Source organism: Equus przewalskii, chromosome 25 (genome assembly GCF_037783145.1).
Source record: "Equus przewalskii isolate Varuska chromosome 25, EquPr2, whole genome shotgun sequence".
NCBI lineage: Eukaryota > Metazoa > Chordata > Mammalia > Perissodactyla > Equidae > Equus > Equus przewalskii.
Window position 1 is genome coordinate 43,186,701 of NC_091855.1, and position 19,797 is coordinate 43,206,497.

At 43.3% G+C, this 19,797-nt stretch overlaps 1 protein-coding gene across 1 annotated transcript in view; it reads left to right on the forward strand.

Moving 5' to 3' along the window:
* DYNC1H1 (dynein cytoplasmic 1 heavy chain 1) overlaps window positions 1-19,797 on the forward strand; it is a 69,942-nt gene that overhangs the window by 12,026 nt on the left and 38,119 nt on the right. The window contains exons 6-20 of the mRNA XM_070593297.1: window positions 1,128-1,399; window positions 1,490-1,717; window positions 6,143-7,219; window positions 7,919-8,098; window positions 9,958-10,107; window positions 11,774-11,920; window positions 14,680-14,820; window positions 15,184-15,360; window positions 15,495-15,605; window positions 15,690-15,809; window positions 16,337-16,576; window positions 18,588-18,743; window positions 18,886-18,999; window positions 19,243-19,353; window positions 19,430-19,639. Coding sequence (XP_070449398.1) covers window positions 1,128-1,399; window positions 1,490-1,717; window positions 6,143-7,219; window positions 7,919-8,098; window positions 9,958-10,107; window positions 11,774-11,920; window positions 14,680-14,820; window positions 15,184-15,360; window positions 15,495-15,605; window positions 15,690-15,809; window positions 16,337-16,576; window positions 18,588-18,743; window positions 18,886-18,999; window positions 19,243-19,353; window positions 19,430-19,639 — 3,434 coding nt within the window. The remainder of the gene's footprint in view (window positions 1-1,127; window positions 1,400-1,489; window positions 1,718-6,142; window positions 7,220-7,918; window positions 8,099-9,957; window positions 10,108-11,773; window positions 11,921-14,679; window positions 14,821-15,183; window positions 15,361-15,494; window positions 15,606-15,689; window positions 15,810-16,336; window positions 16,577-18,587; window positions 18,744-18,885; window positions 19,000-19,242; window positions 19,354-19,429; window positions 19,640-19,797) is intronic.

The window sequence follows — 19,797 nt, forward strand, 5'->3', positions numbered from 1 at the left end:
TTTTCCCATGTGCTTCCCTTTCCCCTCAGGCATTTTGAGAAGATAGCCAGTTTCTGGGCCTGAGTAGAGAGCGCTGGGAGTTTCCCACCTGTTAGTTCCTTGGTTCCTTGAGTAGGCTGTAGAGTTTTACTGTAAAGTCAGGTGTGCTTTTGACAATCCAGGAGCATGGTTTAAGTTAAGCAGAAGTTACTTGCCCGCAGGGCTATGGAAGGAGACCTAGTCAGTGCTCTCTCTTCCTCTTTTTACCTGCCCCTTTCCCCTGTTCTCCACCCTCCTCCCTGTTCTGAAAGTGGTCAAGATAAATTGTTTTCTAAATGGGCAGCAGTGTGAGTGATGTTGCCCTGGCACACACTAGGCATGCAGTCTTTGAATGACCAGGCCTGGTTAGGCATTTCTGTACAGCTCTACGCCCCGAGTCGTGTTAGAACAAGTAGTTAGGACTGCAGTGGTGTCATGTTCTTTTCCGCCCCGTCACAAAAGCTGTGGTGCCCACATTCTACATGCTCGAGGAAGTTCCAGGCAGAAATCTTCCAGTTACTTTGATCATACTGCACATTAGGCATTCACTAATGTTGTATACCTTGAATTTTTTTTCAATACCTCTGAGACCTTTCTTTCTTTCCTAATGCTTGCTTTTTTTTTTTAATCTTATGGCAGAGGAAGTCAAAAAGTAAACTAGGACGAAGGTGCTTCTATGATTCCATATCCATAACACACTCGCCTAACTTGAGCCATGGTTATAAAATTTAAATTTTGGTCTTCTTAAGAATCCTAAAATTCTAGATTTTCTAAACTTAATTGTTGTTATAGAACATTTAGATAATTGTAGAAAGCAAAAAAAGGTGAAATCCATGGTGCTACCACCCACAGCCTTTAGAGTGTGTATGAATTGACTGATTTTCTTAAAAAAGTAAAAATTAGACCACACCAGGATCATCCTGTTAATAACATGTTCTTTTTTTCAAATGTCATAAATAGCTTGTATGTCACTAAATCTTTTGCAACGTCAAATGTTGTATTGTGAGGATGAGTTTTAGTTTACTGCCCCAGTATTAAGCTTGTAAGGAGTATCCTTCTAATTGTGTTACTTTCCATGAAAACCGTTAATTGTTTCTCTGTTAATCTAGGTCTAAAACAGGCTTTGGAAACTGTGAATGACTACAATCCTCTGATGAAAGATTTTCCTCTGAATGATTTGCTGTCTGCCACTGAGCTGGACAAAATAAGGCAGGCACTTGTTGCCATTTTCACCCATTTGAGAAAGATCCGAAACACAAAATATCCCATTCAGAGGGCGCTGCGTTTGGTGGAGGCAATTTCAAGAGACTTGAGTTCTCAGTTACTCAAAGTATTGGGCACTAGAAAATTAATGCATGTTGCTTATGAAGAATTTGAAAAAGTAAGTTTCGATATATCAGAAAACCAACCTCAGGGCCTTAAGATGAAAATATGCTTAATAGTAAGCTTTTTTCCTTAAATTATATTCTAGGTTATGGTAGCATGCTTTGAAGTTTTCCAGACTTGGGATGATGAATATGAGAAACTTCAGGTGTTGTTGAGAGACATTGTCAAGAGAAAGAGGGAGGAAAATCTGAAGATGGTGTGGCGAATCAACCCTGCTCACAGGAAGCTTCAGGCTCGCCTTGACCAGATGAGAAAATTTAGACGCCAACACGAACAGCTGAGAGCTGTCATTGTCAGGGTCCTGAGGCCGCAGGTAGGATGCTCATTCTGGAAATTTGCATATGCATTGTTTTAATGACCCCCTCTTTTTTTTCAGAATTAGAATTAACTACATGTTTCTATTTTGCACTAAGTTCTACTTTAGCTCCATTTTCATCTTGTCACTGTCATCTTTACGATCTAGTGATTCCGTATTACATTGTTTCAATCCAAATCTTGAATGTTCTCCATCCTTTCATCCTTACCCCCAAATTACGTGGACCCTAGAAACAGACTTCCTGGGTTTTAAATCCTAATTCCACCATTTAACTGGCTGTGTGATTTGGGCACATTATTTAACATTTTCCCAGGTTCCTCATCTGTAAAATGTGACTGATAATCGTATATGCCTGAGATTTATTAAAGGAAATGACTGCTTTTCTTTATACGTACTTTTTTTCTCTTCTCAATTCACCTTTCTCTTTTCTTCACCAATGCTTTTCCTCCGTTAAAAAACCCAGTGTTGGGGCCTGCCCTGTGGCACAGCAGTTAAGTTCATACATTCTGCTTTTCGGCGGCCCAGGGTTCGCCAGTTCGGATCCTGGGTGTGCACATGGCACTGCTTGGCAAAAGCCATGCTGTGGTAGGCGTCCCACATATAAAGTAGAGGAAGATGGGCACGGATGTTAGCTCAGGGCCAGTCTTCTTCAGCAAAAGGAGGAGGGTTGGCAGTAGTTAGCTCAGGGCTAATGTTCTTCAAAAAAAATCCAGTCTAGAAATATAGGGTGGATTGATACACATAGATAGAGGAATTGATAAATAGATATATATATATATATAATAAAGCCAATATATATCGAAATGTTAATTGGCTGCATGTTAATTATAGACTCCAGGTGGCAATATATGAATGTTCAGTCTATAATTCTTTCAGCTCTCCTGTAGTTTGAAAATTTTGTAATAAAATGTTGGAGGGTAGGGATCTGGTCTAGAAATCATGCCACCTAGGAAGCTTCATTTGCTTGTTAGGAGTGCCTACTATTTGGGGTTGAGTAAATTGTTGACAATGAATCCTTGCGTCTTTTTTTTTTTTTTTTTTTTTTTTGCTGAGGAAGATTAGCCCTGAGCTAACATCCATGGCCAATCTTCCTTTTTTTTGCTTGAGGAAGATTAGCCCTGAGCTAACATCTGTGCCAGTCTTCCCCACTTTATATGGGGGTTGCCGCCACAGCATGCCTGATGAGTGGTGTAGGTCCATGCCCAGGATCCAAATTCGTGAACCCAGGCCACCAAAGTGGAGCACACCAAACTTAACCACCATGACACAAGGCCAGCCCCTCCTCAGCATCGTTTTATTTAGTGCAGTAATGATTTATGTGTACCTACATGTGTATTTGTTGGTTTTAAGTGTTAAACCTTTACTTTATACATGAGAGATTTGAGACTAGTGCTGATTCCTTCTAGCCTAGGCTTGCTTTCCTTTCTTTTCTTTTCTTATTGAGGTTATGATAGTTTACAGCATTGCAAAATTTCAGTAGTACCTTATTATTTGTCAGTCATCTTATACGTGCTCCCCTTCACCCTTTGTGCCCATGCCCCACCCCCATCCCCCTGGTAACCACTAATCTGTTCTCTTTGTCCATGTGTTTATCTTTCATGTATGAGTGGAATCATACAGAGTTTGTTTTTCTCTGTGTGGCTTATTTCACCTAACATAATACTCTCAAGGTCCATCCATGTTGTGAATGCAACGATTTTGTCATTTTTTTATTAGCCTAGGCTTTCTTAACCCTTTTTTGCCATATACTACTTTTCAGATATCATTTTTTATAAGAACATTATATATTGTAAATCACGTGGTACAAATCCTTTATATGAGTAAAATTTATGGTAAATTTATATATGCATGCATGCATTCTCAGAATGTTTTTATTGTCGTGTTTAGTGTATTAACATTTAATATAATTATTGATATACTTGGATTCATATTTGCCATTTGCTATATGTTTTCACTTGTCTCATTTTTACTGTTCCTCTGTTCCTTTCCTACCCTTCTTTTTTGTTATTTTTAGTATATCATTTTCATACTTAATTTATCATAATATATTTAATGTTGACTTCCAGTAAAATTTCAGAACCTCATGTCGGTACGGCTCTGTTTCCTCCTCGTCATCATATATACAACAGGGAAAAGTGCTCCTATCCTTGTCATAAACATTACAGCTATATATGTTATAAACCCAACAATATAGTCTTATAAGTTTTGTTTTAAACAGTCATATACATTGTAGAAAAATTAGAAGAAAAGTAATAATCTTTTACATTTGTCTGCATATTTCCAGTTCTCTTCATTCCTTCCTATGGATCTAAGTTACTGTCTAGTGTCATTTTCTCTTTAGCCAAAAGAAATTCCTGTAGTATTTCTTGCTCCACAGATCTGTGACAACAGATTCCCTCATTTTTTGGTTGTCAGGAAAAATATTTCACTTTAATATTTGAAAGATAGTTTCACTGGATATAGAATTCTTGATTGACAGGTTTTAATTCCTTTTCAATCTTTTGTTTTTTGAGACCATCTAGTGAATTTTTTTTAATTAAACCTCTGTACTTTTCAGCTTTAGAATTACTAGTAGTTTCTTTTTTGTTTCCATTTCTCTGAGATTACCTGTATACTCACTTACTTTTTGTATGTCTTATTTGAACATTTAAAAAAATTGTTTGAATGTATTTATAACAGCAGCTTTACAATCCTTTTTGCTAAATCCGTCATCTAGGCCCCAGTGGAGTCACTTTCTGTTGACTGCATTTTTTTCCCCGAGTATGGGTCACATTTGCATGTCTTGTACTTTTTTTGTTCCTTTGCGTACTTAGTAATTTTATTGAAAACTAGACATTGTAGATAATATGTGGAAACAGTACTGAATCCTGCCTTATTCTTGTGAGTGTTGCTTTTTGTTTCAGTGAGCAGCCAGCTCACCTGGGCTCATACTGAAAAGGTGAAGTCTGTCTCCTTCTTGGTGTGTAGCCGTTGCCATCCCTTCTTGCTGGTGTAGTCTGTTAAGCCTGTCTCCCCAGGGGCCGCCCCTCAGCCACAGTGAGCCTGTGGTTTGGGCAGAGGGCACTGGTGGCCGCCTCGAGCCAGGAAGGCTTCCACCTGTGCTGCCTGAGCTGTGTGCAGGCTGAGGACCTCACTCAGAGGCGCAGTGGTTTGTGAATCTCCCCAGACTTCCATTCTTGTGGGCTCCCTGGGGTCTCCTGTGTATGTATGTAATTTGTCATCTTGGCCTTTCTCAGGCTTTCTCATTTCCAGAATCTGGCTTTTAAACTTATTGCTGTTCTGCTCCTACCAGCAAAGCTGCAAATTTTTACTGCCTGAGCTGGGGCATGGGAGCACCTCCAGGCAAGAAGGCCATCAACTCAGTGTTGTTACCTGATGTAGCACTTTGTCATGAGTAAACACTGAGGTTGTGGACTGTGTTTGATTGTTTTCCATTGTCCTGAAATAGTGGTTATTAATAATTTTGTCCAGTTTTTGCCCTCTCACTACCATTACCAGGAGTCCTGAGAATGGTTTTAAATGCATAAAATAAAATACACAGGTTTACAAAGAAGCAGTTATCAACAGTTTTGAAACTGTGATCTGGTAATCTGTGTGCTTCTCCATGAACACACAAAATACCAAGGTTTGGTGACAGGCCAAATACCATGATTTTGAACAGTGATGAACATAAATGGGATCTCAGGATACATACAACTGTAATGTGATAGGAAGGACGTACTGGCGACAACTGTGACTCTTGCTTGCATTCATAATGGTAGGAAATGCTGGATTTTAGTTAGGGATTTATCATTTCCCCCGTCAAATTCACCGACTGCCTGAGTTTCATCCAAGGTGTTTGTGCAGCCCAGATGAAGCCCCTGCCTGGCTCTCTAGTTCTGTGGGGTGTGGGCCTGATGCCTCTGGAGGTGAAGATCTTGTGTTTGCTCCACTCCCTGTCCAGGAGCACACAGGCGACTGAGTGGGGTTTCTTCTCTGCTGCTGTAGCACTTTCTCTCTCCCTCTCCTGAGGTACTTACCCATGGCTTATAATTTAAGGTTTTAAAAATCAAACAGGAAGACTCTGAGTTTGTATACTGAGCTTACACATAGCACTCCTGTGGATTACTGAGCTTTCCAATACAATTTTAATCATAGACTAAACATTGAAAAGAGAAGTACCTAAAACCCAGGTTTTAACACATTATTTTAGCTTCTTAAGTACTGACCCTACATTGTCAGAAGATCTTTACGGTGCAGAGTTAAAATATCCTCTAAAGTATTTTACGTGGCTTTGTTGAGTTATGATTATAAAATGTTTGACTAAAAGTTAAAGACCTATGTAGCTGACTGGTAAGTTCGTGTGGTCTGTGGTGCTGGTGTACAACAGAAGAAAAATCTTCACTTGGTAAACCTTTTTTGTTTCAAATCCTTCTCTTTCAGGTCACAGCAGTTGCACAACAGAATCAAGGAGAGGTTCCTGAACCCCAAGATATGAAAGTAGCTGAGGTTCTCTTTGATGCTGCTGATGCAAATGCTATTGAGGAAGTAAACCTTGCTTATGAGAATGTTAAGGAAGTGGATGGGCTAGATGTTTCCAAGGAGGGCACAGAAGCTTGGGAGGCTGCGATGAAGAGGTACGACGAAAGGATTGACAGGGTGGAGACCCGGATCACTGCTCGCCTTCGAGATCAGCTGGGCACAGCCAAGAATGCTAACGAGATGTTTAGGATTTTCTCCAGGTTCAATGCACTGTTTGTCAGGCCTCACATCCGTGGGGCCATCCGCGAATACCAGACCCAGCTAATCCAGCGTGTGAAGGATGACATCGAGTCTCTTCACGACAAGTTCAAGGTCCAGTACCCACAAAGTCAGGCATGTAAGATGAGCCATGTGCGCGATCTGCCACCTGTGTCAGGATCTATCATCTGGGCGAAACAGATTGACAGACAGCTGACCGCCTACATGAAGCGTGTGGAGGACGTCCTGGGCAAGGGGTGGGAGAACCACGTGGAAGGGCAGAAGCTGAAGCAGGATGGAGACAGTTTCCGCATGAAACTCAACACTCAAGAAATATTTGATGACTGGGCAAGGAAGGTGCAGCAGCGGAACCTCGGCGTCTCGGGGCGCATTTTCACCATTGAAAGTACTCGGGTTCGGGGCCGAAGTGGAAATGTCCTTAAGCTAAAAGTTAACTTCCTTCCTGAGATTATCACGCTTTCAAAAGAAGTTCGAAACCTCAAGTGGCTTGGTTTCCGAGTCCCACTGGCAATTGTGAACAAGGCTCATCAAGCAAACCAGCTCTACCCATTTGCCATCTCCCTGATTGAAAGTGTCCGGACTTACGAACGAACCTGTGAAAAAGTGGAGGAGCGGAATACCATTTCTCTTCTGGTAGCTGGCTTGAAAAAGGAAGTGCAGGCCCTGATCGCAGAGGGCATTGCATTGGTGTGGGAATCCTACAAACTCGATCCCTATGTACAACGCTTAGCAGAGACTGTCTTCAACTTCCAAGAAAAGGTGTGCTTATAATTTAATCCTCCAGCATCTCAGGAGTAAACTAAATACAGTAATAGCCAACTCACTTAATTCTGCCGTAGACGGTGTGTGTGATTGACGCAGCATGAGGCTGTGTGAGCTGAGAGAGAAGGGGCCATTTTCCTCAGTGGGCTGTTTGATGATGTTAGGGCTTTAGGAAGGCTGTTAAATAACATCCCGAGTTCAGAAACCAGTGGAGAAGAAGGAGGACACAGGGTCTGACGAGAAAGGAGAGCTTTGTTACTGAGGAAGCTGCGTGGAGAACGGGCCTCTAGATCTGCAGCCGTGGTGTTTGATGTCGATCCACCCCAGACCTGGACTTCCTTCCCAGGCTGTGGTGCCGCTGCACAGTTGTAGGCCTCCTGGCCTGTGAGCAGACCAGAGTGTGTGCGTCTGTGCTCCAGCTGGCTCCTGAGGACGGAGAAGGCACTGAGCGGAGCGTGTTTATTTCCTGCTCCCAAACTTAGAATCAGAGGTCGCCCTTCCCGTGAGCAGGAGGGGGTAAAGGGGAGAAACTGACAGTTTCCATGCATTTCCCTTCCCTCTGTGAAGACATGGGAGTGGCGATAAGTCTTCTAACCCCAACAAATAAGATTAGCTATTTATGAAAGAACTGCTCTGCCTTGAACATTTGATAATCAATTAATAGGTGTTTTAAATATTAAATATACCTTCCTTTAGGTGGATGATCTGCTGATTATTGAAGAAAAAATAGACCTGGAAGTCCGCTCCTTAGAAACTTGTATGTATGACCATAAGACTTTCTCAGAGATCCTGAACAGAGTGCAGAAAGCCGTGGATGACTTAAACCTGCACTCCTACTCCAACTTGCCCATCTGGGTCCACAAGCTTGACATGGAGGTACGGGATGGGGTTGGTTATGGTGCTTTTCATTTTTCTGCTCTGGACATAGGGGTGGACTCTGTTTCGTAAGTTTACAGGCATGCCTCAAAGATATTGCAGGTTCTGTTCCAGACCACCAGCTAAAGTGAATATTGCAATAAAGCCAATGTCTCAATAAAGCAAGTCATACAAATTTTTTGGTTTTCCAGTGCATATGAAAGTTGCATTTATACTATACTGTAGTCTATTAAGTATACAGTAGCACTGTGTCTAAAAAAAACAACGTACATGGCTTAATTAAAAAACTAAGTGAGCAAATGCTGTTGGAAAAATGGTGCCAGTAGACTTGCTCAATGCAAGGTCACTACAAACCTTCAATTTGTTAAAAAAAAAAAAAAAAAAAGTCAATAGCTGTGAAGCACAGTACAACAAGGTATGCCTGTATTAGTTTGTCACGGAAAAGCGTTTTTCCATAGAAGTTATCAGTGATAGTCCGGTTTCCCCTCCAGAAATTTCGTTTAACTAACCGTGGAGCTGAACTGTGATATTAGCAGTGCTCGTGTTCGCTCCAAGTTGGAGGCAGGAAGCTGCGAGGGAGGAGAAAGAGCTCTCTATTTTCTGAATATTTGACAACCTGCTTGCTCTTTCCTGCTCTTCTTTTTTTTTTTTAAAGATTTTATTTTTTCCCCTTTTCTCCCCAAAGCCCCCCGGTACATAGTTGTGTATTCTTCGTTGTGGGTTCCTCTAGTTGTGGCATGTGGGATGCTGCCTCAGCGTGGTCTGACGAGCAGTGCCATGTCCGCGCCCAGGATTCGAACCAATGAAACACTGGGCCGCCTGCAGCAGAGCGCGCGAACTTAACCACTCGGCCACGGGGCCAGCCCCCTGCTCTTCTAATATAGGTTGTCATTCCTAGCCCTCCTCTCCAGGCATCCTTCTCTGACCACCCTGCCCCTCTCCACCACCCAATTTAAAAAGAAATACCCAGCAACACAATACCCCTTCTTTCTGGTGTAGAGGCCTTTGGCTCACTCCTGTAGAGGTGTGTGTTGGGGGGGGCGGGGCAAGTGTGTACGTGTGTGTTTGAAGCATACTTAGCACTCGATATGGCTTTCTCATTTGTGGACATCAGAGAGTACATCCGTGAAGAGGCTCAGGGAGGAGGATATTTTGTGACAGAGGTCACACAGTGGATGGCTGGTAGTTGGTCAATTCCAAAGCTGTTTGTGGGTCACAGGTTTTCTCTTCCTTTCTCTTTTAAAATGGATAAATAAGTTGCAGCGTATCCACACAATGGGACACTTAACAGAAAGTCGACAAATTCCACTCTCTGGAATCCACTGAAAATCCCAAGTTTTTCTCACACCTGCCCTTACAGCGTCCCCAGGGTGGTTGTGTGGCCCAAGGCAGACTCTTCACAAAGATGTACAGAGGTTCTATTTGTAGGAAATTTACTTGTCTCTTTCTAGATCAGAGAAAAGACTTTCTTCTTTACTTATTCTTAAAATGGTTTAATCTCCAAATAATAGTTTTCTAGTTTTATCTTTGAGGCTGCCAGGAAAATGCTTTTGTTTGTAAGTTTTCTATTATATTGAACAATATCAAGACCTTAAGTGCATCTGCTGCATTTGTGTTAATTTTCTTATCATAAGTGAAGAGGTTGGTGATTCAGTTAGCCCACAGCTGGAGAACACAGCCTAACAAATTCAAGTTATCTGAGGCTATGAGAAAGTGACAGGAGTGAAACTGAGAATAGAGTGAGATGCAGGGTTATAGTTAGTGACTCTTTATTTTTGACCTGAAACATCTATTTTCTGTTTAACGTCTCTGTGAGCTAACTTTTGGAACACTAGTCTTCGCCACTGCTTTCACTCTAGATTGAAAGAATATTGGGCGTTCGCCTCCAAGCTGGCCTGAGAGCTTGGACCCAGGTGCTTCTTGGACAAGCTGAAGATAAAGCAGAAGTTGACATGGACACGGATGCGCCACAAGTCAGTCACAAACCTGGTGGAGAGCCAAAGATCAAAGTGAGTATTTCCTAGGCTGGCAAGTAAAAGTAATTCTCCCCTTAAAAAGTGCCAACAACAAAGCCACTTCACGGTAGAGAAAGTGACAGACACCACCTTACCGAGGTGATCAAGGTCAGCATCATCAGTGATGGTATGTGTATGATGTGATGAGAAGCACACTTCACCTCTCTGGTCTTTCCCCCACCTCTGCCACCCTCATTGTAATCATGAGAAACAGACAAACCCAAACTGACAGTCATTCTACAAAACACAGAACCAGTACTCTTCTGAAGTGTCAAGCTCATGAGAGAAAGACAAAGAAAAACTGAGAAAATGTTACTGATTGGAAGGGATTAAGGAGATGTGGCAATTGATGTCCTGGATTAGATCCTGGGAAATCTAATGTCTGTATTTAGTTAATAGCATTGTCCCAGTGTTAATTTTTTTGTTTTGATAATTGCACCATGTTAGATGTTAATGTTAGAGGAAGCTGGTGAAGTGTATATGGAAACTTTGCATACTTTATTTGTAATTCTCCTATAAATCTAAAATAATTTCAAAAACAGGAGCTTTTTAAAAATGAAAGATAAATTTTAGGAAAAAACCTACACTGGAAAAACAAGTCTCTGCTTACTGAACAAATGTGTAAGAAATGATCTCAAGCACCGAATATAATCTAGAAATAAAAGTTAGGACTGTTACACTAAGATGTGACTATTTTCGTAAAAATCTAAATGGAAGACTGCAGTAGTACAGTGGGCAATACATTGGACAGCAGTCTTTGTCTCCAAGCCACCTATTTCCCATCTGTGTGAAGGAGGGGTGAACTGGAGCCTAACAGGCTTTCTAGAAGACTCGGTAATTCTGTTCATTCAAACTCTGCAAATAGGTCCTGTGTCCTGACATGGGCAGTGATTGTCAAGGTGTCCACCTTACAGTATCATTAAGCCGTGCGTATGTCTTATGTAGTTCACAGTACTTGTGTGATATTTATCAATAAAAAAGTCTCACAAAACAGAAGCCTGAGGGAACTGTGCAAGTGAAAACTTTGTGCTAGGAGAAACAACTCGCTTTTTCTGTTTCTACCCAGACTTTATCTTTTCATTTTTTTCTCTTAAAGCTTGAAAAATGTTTTCACTTTTGAGTATTTCAGATATTATCCCCAGAGCAAACTTTTTAGAGACTGAGATGCAGAAAAGTGAGTGAGTGGTCTGTGTTGACACAGTTCTGTGGTGGAGACTGAGTTGGAGATCCTGGGTAGCTTTAAGCACCGGCAGGTGGCACAGACTTCGCTCAGCTTGTAAACCTACATCAGTGTGGCTTATGTCTGCCAGCCACCGCCAGCCTTGTGTCACTCGTCTCTCAGGCCTCAAGGTCATCACATCAAGAGATCATCGTGCACATCAAATCACTGGGGCTTCGCTGCACACCTGTTGTGTGTTTCACACGCAGGCGCAGGGGACCCAGGAGGAACCTAGGCAATGTGTGCCCCCTGACTTCTTACAGTCCTTTGGGGAGGGCCACAGACCACCAACATGAATTAGCAGAAGAGCAGGTCTAGAAATAAAGTCACCGACCTTGTGGTTCAGACTGAATTAGTTTAGTAATTTAGAAAAGTGTCATATATCCAAGCTATTTGTTCGAAATAGATTGCTGAGTAATAGATGAAATCTCTCTTATGCAGAATGTCGTTCATGAGCTAAGAATAACCAATCAGGTCATCTATCTGAATCCACCAATTGAAGAGTGCAGGTACAAGCTGTATCAGGAGATGTTTGCCTGGAAGATGGTTGTGCTGTCTCTCCCCAGAATCCAGAGTCAGAGGTACCAGGTGAGCCTTCCCGGGACTTGCAGCATGGCCTTCTGACCAGGGCTGCCCTAGGCTGTGGGACCCCACCTTTCCACCCTGTCTCTTTAAACAAGCTTGCGACGAGTCTTTTCAAACTCCAGGCTGCAGGCTCAGCATTCTGACGGAAAGCTAGAGGAAGCTTGGGTGACCTCACATTTGTTTCCAAGAGTTGCTTTTCCAAATAGTTGTGTTTGCAGCTTTGGTCACAGTAGTCTCTTAGAAATTCCCTCTGTGAACTTCTTCGGGAATTTTAATTCCTGTCGCTTTTTTCCCCTTGCTTTTTATTATGAAAATTTGCAAACACACACAACAGTAGAGAGAGTCTCATGAGCTCACAGCATCCAACTTTATTTGTCAACATGCGGCCAATTTTGTTCAATTTCTGTTCCCTTCCCCGCCTCCACCACCAGATTATTTTAAAGCAAATCTCAGATATAATGTACTTTTATTAATGTGCTTCTGTGGACCATTTAGTCCCTGGCCACTAGGCAGTATTACTGCCAAACAGGGCCAGTGGTTTTCAAGTAAACATTTCTGCAAACTCTTTTATAACAGGCTCTTCTAGAAAGTAGTGGTCCTGTTAGGAAGTATCTCTGTTTTCTTAACTCGGAACATAAACTCAGTTCTTTTCAGATTTTTTCGAGGTAGCTGCTGCCCATAGACTTGCTTAGCCAAAAACTTGGCAACGTCCAACTAATCAGAACCGATCTGTGCATACTGGTTCCTGCCCCTCAGGGAGTCTGTGTGCAGTCTTTAGGATGTTTCTTATCCTATCTCTCCTGCTTTTAACCAGCTGTGTTTCTGTTTGCCTTGTTCTCTTGTTCATCTCCAAATTTGAAAAACTAAAGGCCAGCCCCTCTTGTGCACAGCATCCCGTGCCCTCTTATTTTGTTGTTCAGTAATTCTCCCCTCTCTTCTGAGTATTCCTGTCGGAAAGTAAATTTGACTCCTGTCCCCCTCCAGCCATCTTATTTTTCTGCTCCTCTTGGTGCAAACCTGGAGGAGTTGTGTGCACGGCTGCTCCAGGGCCCCTCCCCGCCAGGCATGTGCCCACCACTCTAGCCGCGTTGTCTGCCCACCGTCATCGGGGCTTCCCCCTGCTGTTGTGGGCTCTCAGCCCTTGAGAATGTTCGCTGCAGGATTTGAGAGGGGTGTGCACTCCTGCCTCCTGGATATACTTCTTTTGCTTGGCTCTCCTGGTTTTCCTGCCCCTCACTGGTCAGTCTCCTTTGTCGGTTCCTCTTTTGTGCTCCCTCTCCCCAGCCTCTAAATGTTTGGTGTTTACTCAGCCATGCACTCTCTCAATGTCTTGTCCAGTCTGTCACCTTTAAATACCAGCTATTTGCTGACAACTCTCTGTTCGTATCTCCAGCCTGACCTTTATCATGAACTCCAGACCTCTCTATCCAACTCCCTCATTGGCATCTCCACGTGACTGTCTGATACACGTGTCAAACTGAACGTGTCTCGCCAATCTCCCTCCCTCAGATTTGCTCCTTCCCCTGTCTTTCCTGTCCTGTCCTTCAGCCCACTCAGGCCAAAAATCATGGCATATCCTTGACTCCGTTGTTTTTATCTTTAAAATTAATCCAATCTGTTTCTTACTACGTTGATCACTACCACCCTTGTCCAAAGGTACCATCATCTCTCACTTTGATTGTTAAAATTCTCTCCTCACTGGTCTCTCTGCGTCTGCCCTTGTTCCTTAAGATCTGTTTTCAACACCGCAGCCAGAGTATGTCTTAAACTGTATGTTGATCCTGACACTGCTCTTTTTAGAGCCCCTTAATGGTTTCCCATCTCACTCAGCGTGAAAGCCCACGTCCCACAGTGGCTTGCTGGGCCCCACGGGATGTGCTGCTTGTGGCCCCTCTGACTTCAGCTCCTGCTTCTCCCTTACTGCCTCTGCTCTGGCCACACTGGATTCTTGCTCTCCTCAGACATGCCCGGCATACTCTTGCCTCTGGGCCTTTGCGCTACGGATCTCTGTTCTTGGAATCCCTGATAGCTGATATTCACATGGCTCCCTCTTTCCCCTTCTTCTGGTCTCTGCTCAAATGTCACCTCCTCAGTGAGGCTTTCCCTGACCTCCCCATTTAAAATGCAGCCTCCTCCCACCCACTCCTCCCTAGTATTCCATAGGAGTTTTCTCCATAGTACTTTTTATCATCGTACATTTTGTATATTTAGCATTTTCCTTAATTGTCTCTCTCCTCCCATAGAATGTAAGTCTGTATGAGCAGATTTTTTGTCTTTTTGGTACCTACAAAGGTGCCTGGCGCACAGTAGGCACTCAAATCGTTGAGACGAATGAATGACTGTGTCATTGGTTCCATCATCCACATTGGTGTAAATGCTTGGTCGTGGTGCTCTCACGTCCTGTTAGACATGGCCTTCAGTCTTCCCCTCTAGAGGAGACTCAGATCTCTGAGGGCTCCGCTCTGCAGCATCGTGCCCTCTACTCCTTGGGCTCCATGCGCTCTTTGACTGTTTTTGCATTGTGCCATTAGTGACACCACACTTTGCAGCTTGTGATTGATCTGATATTCCTTTTATTGGTTTGATGAGTTAAACAGAAGTAGGCTTCTGGTTACTTGTGGCCGGGGTAAGTGGATGTTATCCCTTAAATGCCATTTTTATCGTGCGCTCTTCTTTCAGTTCATTTAATTCAGGGAAAGGTGACTCTGAGGTTAACATTTTTGTCCACACTACTTGGATTCCCTTCCGGCTTCGTTTGATAGGTGGGCGTACATTACGAGTTGACTGAAGAGGAGAAGTTCTATCGGAATGCTCTAACGCGGATGCCGGATGGCCCTGTTGCCCTGGAGGAGTCCTATTCTGCAGTCATGGGCATTGTCACTGAAGTCGAGCAGTATGTCAAAGTGAGAAGCTCCTGATTTCATTCAAATCTGTCAGGTGGTCTACTTGAGACACTTATGAGTATGAGATATGGTGAATATGGAGCTAAAAGCTCTTGACTATATGTAATACGATTCACTAGGTAACATTTGTTTATTTTAAAGCGAAGAGTGAATAGTAGGACAGATCATCTGGGATATTAACTATCATTTTAGAGAACAGTACATTTTATTCTTTTTTGATATGAAAATTCTGAGAATTTGAAGTGAGAATTTTTCTAATGGTGATGAGAGAACATGAACCTTTTTAAGAGAATATGAAAATATGTATTAATTTTCTACAAAAGACCAAACTGTATTATTTAACTCCGTTTTTTTTGTATGCAGGTTTGGCTTCAGTATCAGTGCTTATGGGATATGCAAGCTGAAAACATCTACAACAGACTTGGGGAAGATCTCAACAAATGGCAAGCTCTCTTGGTTCAGATAAGGAAGGCCAGGGGGACTTTTGACAATGCGGAAACCAAGAAAGAGTTTGGACCAGTGGTTATAGATTATGGCAAGGTGAGTTCTGCTGTCTTATTGAAAGGCGTCAAGGTGACAGTAAAGGCAGCATCTCTGTTTGACTAACGTGAAGTTGAAGCGTAGACACTCCAGCATGCAAGGACTGATGATCTGTCATGCTCGTTCATCTGCAGGTACAATCTAAGGTGAACTTGAAGTATGACTCCTGGCATAAGGAGGTTCTCAGCAAATTTGGGCAAATGCTCGGATCCAACATGACAGAATTCCATTCCCAGATCTCAAAGGTGAGGAGGCAGGATTCTGCCAGCATAACCAGTCTACTGCTAAACCTTGGCTCTGTGTTAAAATTCTGTGCTCTCTCTCAACAGTCTCGGCAGGAGTTGGAGCAGCACTCAGTGGACACGGCCAGCACCTCCGATGCGGTGACCTTCATCACGTATGTGCAGTCCTTGAAACGGAAGATCAAGCAGTTTGAAAAACAAGTTGAGGTGAGCTCTGTGAATAGGTAAAATTCCACCGTCAACCCTGTCGGCACTGGATCTCAGGTACAGGCCATAGATCATCTAATCGTACCCACGTGCTGCGCTCGTTAAAGTGCATCCTGGGAATCTGCATTTTAAAAGGCTCTGCAGGTGATTCTTAGGCACATCAAGGTTTGAGAACCACTGCTTTTTGTCCTTTAGAATTTTTACTTTAGTTGTTGAGCTTCAAGTCATAAACCTGAATTTCCTTTCTATAATTTGGAATGAGGGTGTGAAGCACAACTCCAGGGTGCATAGACCCTGTTCAGGGCCACCTGGATGTAGCCAAGCACAGTAAGTGGACTAGCCGTGGCGTGCTCTTGGACGTGCTGCCCTCTGACCATGGTCTCTCAGGATGGAAAGTTTCTGGAGAAGAGCAAATGTATTGATATTGTTCTGTAGCCACAGAGTGTCTTCTCTTTTGTGGGAATCTGTCAATAGTTTCTATTACTGTTATAGAAGAATAAAGTCAATTTATTTTTTAACTCTCAAAGCTCTACCGCAATGGTCAGCGCTTGCTGGAAAAGCAGAGGTTCCAGTTCCCGCCTTCCTGGCTTTATATTGACAACATCGAGGGAGAATGGGGGGCCTTCAATGACATCATGCGGCGGAAGGACTCAGCCATTCAGCAGCAGGTAGCAAACCTGCAAATGAAGATCGTGCAGGAGGACCGGGCTGTGGAAAGCCGCACCACTGACCTGCTGACAGACTGGGAGAAAACCAAGCCTGTCACGGTGAGTCACCCCACTGTGTGCCAGAAGTTTCTTCTAAACCAACGGTGTAGTTTGGTGTCTTGCCTTTCACATGTAAAAGGCCCTGCTATGGCTTAACTTTCCAAGAAAGAAGACTTTTCCTTGTGATTAAAACAGCAGTATTTCAGATAGTGTATTTAAAACCTTGAAAGCTAACTTGGACCTTTTACCCAGAACCCCTTATGACAATCAAAATTTAGTCAGGAGATGGTTTTAAAAATTAGTTTTTCTCGGTGCAGCCCGGTGGCATAGTGGTTAAGGTCAGTGTGCTCTGCTTTGGCGGCCCGTGTTTGCAGATTTGGATCCCAGGCACGGGCCTGCACTGCTCATCAAGCTGTGCTGTGGCAGCGTCCCACATATAAAATAGAGCAAGATTGGCACAGATGTTAAGCTCAGGGCTGGTCTTCCTCAAGCGGAAAGAGGAGGATTGGCAACAGGTGTTAGCTCAGGACCAAATCTTCCTCATACACACACACGCAAAAACAAAGTTTTTCTCCTAAGTTATCCCCTTACATAAATGTAGTCAAAAATCAGAACTTAATTTCTCATGGACGCAGGAAGCCTCACACTGTGCCTGCTGCTCTGTGCTGTGGGGAGGCAGGCTCTGCCATCATCACTACAGTTACTAAGCCTTGCTGTGCCCAGGACCTGCCACAGCCAGTCCTTTTGGTTCATCCAAGTATTTATCAAGCACTGAGTGTATTCTAGGCAGCGAGATACAGCAGTGAACAGAGAGGACAGGACCCCCTACCCTCGTGGAGTTACACTCCATAATAAAAGATGAACGAGGAAAATGTGTATTTTGAATCAGATGTGATATATGCCATGAAGAAGAGTCAGGAGGGCCAGATGGAAGAGGAGTGTTAGTGGTGTATGGCTGTGTCAGGGAAAGCCTTGCAGGGAAGGTGACGTTGAAGTGGAGACCTGAAGGAGGGGGCTGGCGGGTCATGCAGGTGGCGAGAGGGAGTGTTCAAGCAGAGGGGATAGTGAGTGCAAGGCTCAAGCAAGTTGCTAACAGCATACTTGGTTTAGTGCATGGAATTCAAATCTTATATATTGAGACTTACATATAAACATAGACAAAAGAAAAAGGGGAAGGATGTTAAAATAGTCTGAATGTTAATCTGGTTTCCTATTTAGGGGTGTAGGTTTTCCACACCAGGCCCTGTTGCAGATTTAGCCTCCCACGATCGAATGATCAGGGCTCCGTCATGCCCTCAGCACTGTCTGTGCTACGGAACCCAAAGGTTTTACTTTGTGTTTGATTTTGGTTTTAGGCCCCTGTTGTAAGAAGGTCTCGCTTTGACTAATGTCTGTACCGTGGGTTATGCAGAATGCTAGCTCTAGCAGGGGTGTGGGTACTGATTAATAAGCAGGACTCTGATTACCAAAATTTGAATATCTCTCATTGCCTCGCCTTGCTGTTAATGTGTTCTAGTTAAAATTTTAATTGCTATTTTGCTTTTGTAGAAAACTGTGAGATTTTGTATAGTCATTATCTGAAGTTATTAAAATGGAAAGGAAGTATGTAAACAGTAGTGTTAATGCTGACACAGAGGCCACTTCCAGTGAAAATTGTGCTTCATTTCTTATTCTTCTCTCAGTAACTGATGTAACAACTGTGTACATTAGGGAGGGCATGGCTGGCAGCCCTCAGAGCCTTGTCTGCTCAGATCAGGAGTGTCCCACTCCAGGCCTAGGTCCGTCCTGACTCTTCTCTTCCCATCTCCCAAGGCATTTAGTGAGACAATACTGAATCAAAGGGTGCTCCATCTTTCTTACATATATTTTTTATCATGTCAAAATGTGGAAGTGAAAGTTCTGTTCAGTAATATATATATGTACATCTTGTTAGATGTTTACGAATGTTGACGTGTTTGAGGAATCACACATTTGCAGAAGCCTGGCAGGCTTCCTCCCCCATTTTAGAGCCAAAGTGCTCATCTCTCCCGAGACCTGACACTGCAACTCTCTGCACTTTGCCTGCTTTCAGGGCAACCTTCGCCCAGAGGAGGCGCTTCAGGCCCTCACCATATATGAAGGGAAGTTTGGCAGGCTGAAGGATGACCGGGAGAAGTGTGCCAAGGCCAAGGAGGCGCTGGAATTGACAGACACGGGCCTTCTGAGCGGCAGTGAAGAGCGGGTCCAGGTATGCACTGCTCAAGCTGAGGGGGTAGGGATGCAGCTCCTCGTCCTGACTCTGCCTTTGACCTGGGCCATCTCAAGGACCCTGCCAGATGGAGATGATTTCTATTTCCAAAGTTTAACTACTTTGCTACTCTTAATCACAGGTGGCTTTAGAAGAATTACAGGACCTCAAAGGCGTTTGGTCAGAACTTTCTAAGGTCTGGGAGCAAATTGATCAGATGAAGGAGCAACCATGGGTTTCAGTACAGCCTCGGAAGGTATGTCTAGTTAAAATATATGTTTCTGTGTATCTTCATGTATTAAGGGTTATAGACTTAGAAACTTGGCAAATAAGGAAAAAAGTTTATTGTGAGTTCACAAAATGTCACCTAATGTCCTGCATGTCATTTTACATTATTCATCCAGACTAATGTAAAATTTCCTCTAAAACCATTTTTAAAAATATTTTGCCATTTAAAGGAATGTTGGCAAACAGTATCATCTTGTGTTTCTCTTGACAGCTTCGACAAAATTTAGATGGCCTCTTGAACCAGCTGAAAAACTTTCCTGCTCGATTACGGCAGTATGCATCCTACGAGTTTGTGCAGAGGCTGCTGAAAGGCTACCTGAAGGTGGGTGACTCGGTCTGCAGTTGGGGAAGGCCGTTTGAGACACAGCTGCACAGGGTGACTTTGCTTCTCTCCACAGATCAACATGCTGGTGATCGAGTTGAAATCCGAAGCACTTAAAGATCGCCACTGGAAACAGCTGATGAAAAGGCTTCATGTCAATTGGGTTGTTTCTGAGCTAACCCTTGGCCAAATCTGGGACGTTGACTTGCAGAAAAATGAAGCTATTGTCAAGGATGTGCTGCTTGTGGCACAAGGGGAGATGGCTTTGGAAGAATTTTTGAAGCAGGTAACTAATCGGACTGACAACCACCTTTATGTCATGTTTCAGGCTATGACACATCTGACCGTGTGAAAACACAGCCTCATCTGTGGTCCTTTTTGTCCCCATAACACTTAGTCACTTGTACAGCTGGTGAATGCCCACGTATTGATAACATGTCTCTT